General features: G+C 39.3%; 1 protein-coding gene across 1 annotated transcript; it reads left to right on the top strand.

The window, feature by feature from the left end:
- The first annotated feature begins 5,118 nt into the window (after positions 1–5,118).
- LOC107721009 (BTB/POZ domain-containing protein KCTD6-like) lies at positions 5,119–6,126 on the top strand. Its single transcript, XM_016528863.1, has one exon. It carries the CDS (start codon positions 5,119–5,121, stop codon positions 5,803–5,805), a length of 687 nt encoding a protein of 228 aa, XP_016384349.1. The 3' UTR covers positions 5,806–6,126.
- The last annotated feature ends 1,056 nt before the right edge of the window (positions 6,127–7,182 follow it).

The following is a 7,182-nucleotide window of genomic DNA, read 5'->3' on the forward strand; positions in this document are numbered from 1 at the left end:
ACTTGCCCGAAAAAGTGCGGGGGACGAATTTACGTGATATTAAAAGTGGGGGGGGGACACGTCCCCCGCGTAATCTACGCCCCTGACCCCTAGATTTCAGTTTTATATGAAATCAGTGTTTATGGTGGAAATTATGACACAGTTGAGGTATAGTTGTTATTTGTGTGCTTAACGGCACTGGCTGGTGAGGAAATGTAATGTTTTATGTTTATTTTACTCAAATATAATTTAGAGCTTAAAAGTGTAACCAGGATAGATTTTTCAGAATATAAAATATTACAATAAAAGTATTCTACAAAGGCAAAAAGTAGAAATAAATTATAAAGATGTAAAAAAAAAAGAGACATTTTTAACAAAAAGAGAACATTTTGAAATCTGTTTGTTTTCTGTTTGAAATCTGACAAAATAAATCCTCATATAGTACATTACACTTGTCAGGATCATAGTATAAATTCTGCTGATTTAAGTGATTTGGATAAACGTTACAAAGGCAGACAGGGCGGTGATTTGCATAATGGGCGGGGCTTGTTTCGTGGGTGTGTCATTTCCGCTCATCCCACACTGATGTCCCTCATCTGTCCTGCTCTGTGAATCCACATCGCAGCTATTTTACAGCCTTTACTCAAGCAACCGATTCTCTTTAAAATATAAGGCTTTCAAATTGCTCTTCAATTTCGGAAAAATCATGAAAGCCCCCCGAGGAAAGCAAACTCTCCGTGTTTAAACCCCTGTCCTCCGTATTGCTGATGCTTTGGACAAGAGGAAACAACTGAAGTCCATCGGACGAGGAGGAGAGATTAAGATTCCTAAGAAAACGTATTTGCAACGAGGTAATATAAGTAATCGGTTTTTATTCATATTATGCGATAGACTGTTGATTACGCATTTGTTTTGCGCGTGCTACACCATCTTTGATTATCATCAATAATTTTGTGATGTATTTTATTTTGATTTAACAACACATTTGCTTGTTCGTGGATATCTAATGTTGGTTAATGTTCACATTAACCAAAACAAACAAATATTTGTTTACAAAAACAAACAAATAAAATATTTAGAACAAACAATTTTATTTATTTGTTTGTTTGTTTATTGATAGTTTTTTTGCCTTTTTTAAATTATCAGTTTGGGAATCCGTATTCCAATGCTAATATACAGTTTGGATGCTTTCTATGCAGGAGCTAGACTGTTTTATGTGGTTTCTAGGTTGTTGGTAGTTTTCAAGACATTGTTAAAGTTGCTAGGGTGTTCTAGGTAGTTGCTAAGGTGTTTCTAAACAGTTGCTTACCATTTAAAAAAACAGGACCTCCAATATCTCAAAGAGGAAATGAAACCGGCTTGAAAGGCCAGCCATTTTGTCTTAAGGGGGTCACACATCGGACGAGAAGCGCAGCGCCCCGTTGCTTTGAATTTACAATTCAAACACATTGTTTTTTATGAGTGTACGCACATTGGCGGAGCCATTCAGCGTCCGTCTGCAGTGGCCAGCTACGACTCAGGACATTGTTCAAAATCCTGCTGCGCCACAGAACGCCACTTACATAATTTTCCATAAAATCACATTATATTTGTCCAGAATGATTGTTAATGTACATAATGTCTTCTTCTTATGCTGTAAGATTGTGAATTGTGCATTTTTCAGCAAAACGTTTGTCTTTCTGTGGCTTGAATAAAGTCTGTACACTTTATATAGAGGCTACGTTCACACTGTCAGTTTTTGGGATTGACAACCGCATTTAGAGGTGTGAGTCTCGAAATGTCCCGTTCACACAACAACTTACAGTAGCGTCTTGAATACCGTCTCTATGAACGTGCAAGGGGAGTCAAGCCCGTATTCCTTACCAGTAACAATAGCAACAGTGACCAAAGTAAAATAAAAGATGGCGATGTCCATAAAACTGAAATTCTTATCACTTTCTGACACGACAAGAGTCCAATTGAGCCGCAAGTTCATCTGTCAAACCTTCATTAACCGACAGCAGATTTTATATTTTGGGTGGAGAGCGGAGCATATGCACAAAACTGACGGGAGCGGCTCCGGTGGAGACGGATCTAAAACTTTCAGATGACACACAGCTCATTTCTCCGTCACTGTAAGTTACTGAAACCACACATGAAAACACGCAACTCATGGTAAACACGGGTTTGTGCAGCAGAGCGGCTCTCTCTTTCACTGTATGACGTGACAGACAACTAGTTGTCCAGTCCTGTTCCGTTCACAGTGTGGGTTTTCCGAGAATGCGGTTGTGAGTCCTGAAAATTTACAGGTGTGAGTTCAGTTACAGAATGCGGTTGTCACGCCCGTAAATAACCATACTGTGTGTGAACATAACCATATTAAGGACTCAAATATAGGACTGACAACCGTATTCTGCTGCTGTGTGAACGTGGCCAGAGAGCTGTTATAACATAGAATGCGCTTTCTGTTTCTGTTTGCTCTGTTTTGGCAAACACCATACTTCAAACTCATTGACGCAATTTTGTTCACTCTTGAAGTGAGCTTTTGCCTGTTTGGTGATTAGATTAACTGTTTTGGACGCGTCCGGTGTGATACCTATTGTTCTATACGTGGCCCAGTGCTGTGCTTCTCATCCGGTGTGCGACCCCCTTTAAAGGTGCTGTATGTAATTTTTTGAATGTACTAAAGCATAAAAATACCATAATACATTTGCAGATAAATAGGAAACCTGCTAAGTTCACATACTTGTTTCTCCGAAAAACAATGCTATAGCCAGTTATTCTACTTTAAAATGTGCGTTTTGTGTCGGAATGTCTGTTTACACTAGTGCGTTTTAAAATGAAAACGATCCTCATCTACACTTGTGTTTTCACTGCATTACAGAAACATTTTCCGTCCACACTACACAACCGAAAACACATGTCACATAGGGCTGGGACAATAAATCGATGTATCGCGAATCGAGAAATGATTCTGCATCGATTCTGAGATTTTCCGAAGGCATTGCGATTCTCTCTTGAATCGATTCTGAGCTTAGTTTTTAACAGCAGGTGGCACTGCGTGCTTTAGAAATAGCCGTATTCTGCTTGCTTCCAGTTCCTTGCACACGCACCATTTGAACCTAAAATAATCATTCATAAAGTTCGAAAAGGTTGAAGCGAATTACAAGGATGTTCACAGTGGGCTATGTTTACATTAATCTCGCATCATAAAAGCTTAAAAGTCGATGTGCAAGTACATTTAACCACTTACATTACTCAGCCGAACACACAAGCACTCTTCTTCCTGAGCATTTGAGTGTGCGGTTAAAAACTAGCCTAGAGCGCCATCTGCTGTTAAAAACTAAGCTCAAAATCGATTTGAGAGAGAATCCCGATGCATTCCGAAAATCTCAGAATCGATCCACAAAAATCGCGATGCATCGATTTATTGTCCCAGCCCTAATGTCACATGACCATTCATGCAGGTACAACAATGAGCATGATGTTATTGTTTACACGGTCGACAAGGATATGCAGAGTGAATGTGGGCAGCCATGCCATCATTTTTCAAAAGTCTCTGTTTTGGTCCGTTTACACTGAAACGAAACCCCGGAGTTCTCAAACTAAAATGGGGTTTGCAGCATTTTCTAAAGTCTCCATTTTCGACGGTCAAAAACGCTGGGGTAGTGTAAACGACAGGCGTAACCGTAGCAAAGGTTATGCGTTTTAAAATGAAAATGCACTAGTGTAAACGTAGACTTAGTCAGTGTGATTCTGTCCACTGTCAATTTACCCAATAGTATCTCAGTACCCCAGGTTGCCAATTGGCGGAAAACACAGTGTACTGCAGCCATGGAAGCCAGCAAACAAACTGGGTCACAGATTCTACCTGACCTAAAAAGCCTCGGCATCCATCGAAAAATCCCTATGATCAGAGGCATGTTAAAACGCAGATAAATCATCTCATCAGCTTACTGTGTGAGGCTTGTCGCCTTCCATTGTCAGTTGGGCTCATTCCTGTTCCGTGTCCTCAATTTGACAACCCCATGTGAGTGTCGAGTCTGAGGGGGTGGGAGAAACAACTCTAGACAATATTTTGAATTTGGACTGTAGTAACTATTTCAACCGCTTGCTGTCAATATTACATACTGCACCTTTAAGTGGTCCATTTTGTCTGAGAGCAAGCTTTTGTGGTTGAATTCAAAAACATCTCATGTGGTGTTTACCATACTACTGGTGTGATGCTCAGTTTACCATACTAGAATTTCCATAGAAACCAGTATTCCTTAAGGTATTGCCAAAGCAGCAAATGTTGTTGTCAAGGTTTCTGTTGTCAACCAGCTTTGCTAGAAAAACCAAGCTGGTTTTGCTGGGAACAGCTTGGTTTTGATGGTCCATCAACTAGAACAGCACCAAATGAATAGATCTACATGGAGATTTTTGTTGGTCTAAAACTGGTCTTTCATATCCGTACCATCTTGACATTCTCAGCAGGTACAAAATGCATCTTTAATGCTTTGAACATCAACTATTTATGTTCTTCTTGGTTGTACATGATGGATACAGTTTCCCTAAATATTGGTCAGGCTGGATGCTAAACTGTTGTTAGGCAGTTGCTAGGGTGTTCTGGGTAGTTTCTAGGGCATTACTAAATAGATGCTTGCCACCTTAAGAACAGGACCCCCAATGACTCAAAAAGGAAATTAAAATGCCTGGAGGGTTGGCCATTTTGTCTTATCCCAGTGGTCCATTTTGTGTGAGACCAAGATTTTATGAAGAACAGGGTTGAATTTGAAAACATTTCATGTGGGGGTTTAAACCATACAATCCATACTTCCTGAAGCTCAGTTTCCCATAGAAAACAATGTTCCTAAGGGTATTGCCAATGCTGCTGAAAGCAGCAAATGTTGTTTTCAAGGATGGACCCAAGCAAGTCTTCTTTGGTAAACCAGTTTACTAGAAAAACCAAGCCGGTTGAAGTTCTCTGGAGAGCAGCATGGGTTTGATGGTTCACCAACTAGAACAGCACCATATCAATGGACCTGCATGGCAATTCATCTTGGTCTAAAATGGTCTTCATAGCAGGAAATGGTTGAGTGTTTGTTGTATTAGTACAAGTACCTTCTTGACATTCTCAGCAGGACCAAAATGTTATGTTTATGTTCTTCTTTGTTGTAGATGATGGATACGGTTACCCTAAACGTTGGCGGCCATTTGTACACCACGTCACTCTCCACCCTCCAGCGTTATCCAGACTCTATGTTGGGCGCCATGTTTCGTGGTGATTTTCCCACTACACGAGACGCCCAGGGCAACTATTTTATAGATCGAGATGGTCCTCTATTCCGTTACATCTTAAATTTTTTACGAACCTCGAAACTGACGCTACCATGTGACTTCAAAGAAACAGAGCTCCTTCGGAAGGAAGCAGACTTCTATCAGATAGAGCCCCTGATCCAGTGTTTAGGAGACACCAAACCCCTTTATCCACTGGACACTTTTGAGCAAGTGGTAGAACTTTCAAGTACTCGTAAGCTGTCCAAGTACTCAAACCCGGTGGCAGTCATTATCACCCAACTCACCGTCACCACCAAAGTTCATGCATTACTCGAAGACATCTCCAACAACTTCACCAGATGGAATAAACACATGATGGACACCAGAGACTTTCAAATGTCCTTTACCTTTGGACCATGTGACTACCACCAAGAGGTTTCCCTTCGGGTGCATCTGGTAGAGTACATCTCCAAGCAAGGCTTCACGATTCGCAACACACGGGTGCATCACATGAGTGAACGCGCCAATGAGAATACAGTAGAACATCATTGGACGTTTTGTAGAGTTGCGCAGAAGGTTGAGGACTGATTGATGCTGCATTGATGTCTGAATATTAACCATATTTATTGGTAATATTCAGAGCAACTTGAGAAATTACGAGTTTAACAAAGATGTGAGTGATTTTTAATACCTGTGAACTTATAATTAAGGTAATTCCAAATTACTTGAATGCACCACATCTCCACTGCAGATCCTGGTTCAGGGTAACCAATAATGAACACAATTAAAATGTTTTCTGTTGTATGTATTTTGTCCTATAGTGTTTTATGCGTCTTCTCACCCACTTCAGATGTTTATGGGTGAAAGGAACCTGAACAATTTCTATAAGTACTATATACCGCATATACTTGGAAACTCGAATTTCAAAGACTCGAATTTCTTTCTTGATTGTCAAATCTATTTATGCAACCTTTTATATATATTGCATCAGTGTTAAATATACAGTATTCAGTTGTATTTATAGTATTTGTGCAGATATTTTGTCTTGTGCTGAACAATTTCTATAAGTACTATATACCGCATATACTTGAAAAAACTGACTCGAATTTCTTTCTTGATTGTCAAATCTATTTATGCAACCTTTTATATATATTGCATCAGTGTTAAATATACAGTATTCAGTTGTATTTATAGTATTTGTGCAGATATTTTGTCTTGTGATTGAGCCCATAAACTGTAAATAGTTTGCATGATTCTCTGCTATCTGCACTATTATTGATTCAGTAATATTTTCCCCCTTTGAGATATGTAAAAATTATGTAATTCGCATGTTGCTCAATATGTTTTGTGGCCTAAAGCTTTGAGCAAAACAATACCTCTTATGATCAGCTTCTAGACCAGACCAAATTTTGGAGTTAATGTCCCATTTAAAATTCATTTTAGGCTCAAAATGCATTTAAGACTCAGGTTAGCGTCTTTGAAGCTGAGAGCATCCATTAAATGGTTTGAAAACCCAGATGAAATTGAAAGTGTTCATTCATGTGTGTAATGAATTTGACCTACACATTAAAAACAAGACTTTCATTATACATTGTGTGTTTTTCTGTAGATTTCTTTGTATAACATTTCATTGGAAGAACCTTTTGTTTTATTATTGGAATTCATTTGATTATTCTAATGGAATATTTATAAGTGACTTTTGGTGGCACTCTTTCAAATGCAATAACCTGAATAAATAATAACTGGATTATCTAAATATATTTACTTATATAGACAATTGGACGAGTTTTTGGGGAAGACCTGACCTGTTGAAAAGAGATGGTCTTCATCCCTCCTGGGATGGAGTACCTCAAGGCTCAGTACTGGGGCCGTTACTCTTCACGCTTTACATGTTACCCTTGGGAGATATCATCAGGAAACGTTTCGTCTGAGGAGAACTGGCCCCCCGACTGAGCCTGGTTTCTC

The sequence above is a fragment of the Sinocyclocheilus rhinocerous genome, unplaced genomic scaffold (assembly GCF_001515625.1).
Source record: "Sinocyclocheilus rhinocerous isolate Xijiao unplaced genomic scaffold, SAMN03320098_v1.1 scaffold1623, whole genome shotgun sequence".
Taxonomy (NCBI): Eukaryota; Metazoa; Chordata; class Actinopteri; order Cypriniformes; family Cyprinidae; genus Sinocyclocheilus; species Sinocyclocheilus rhinocerous.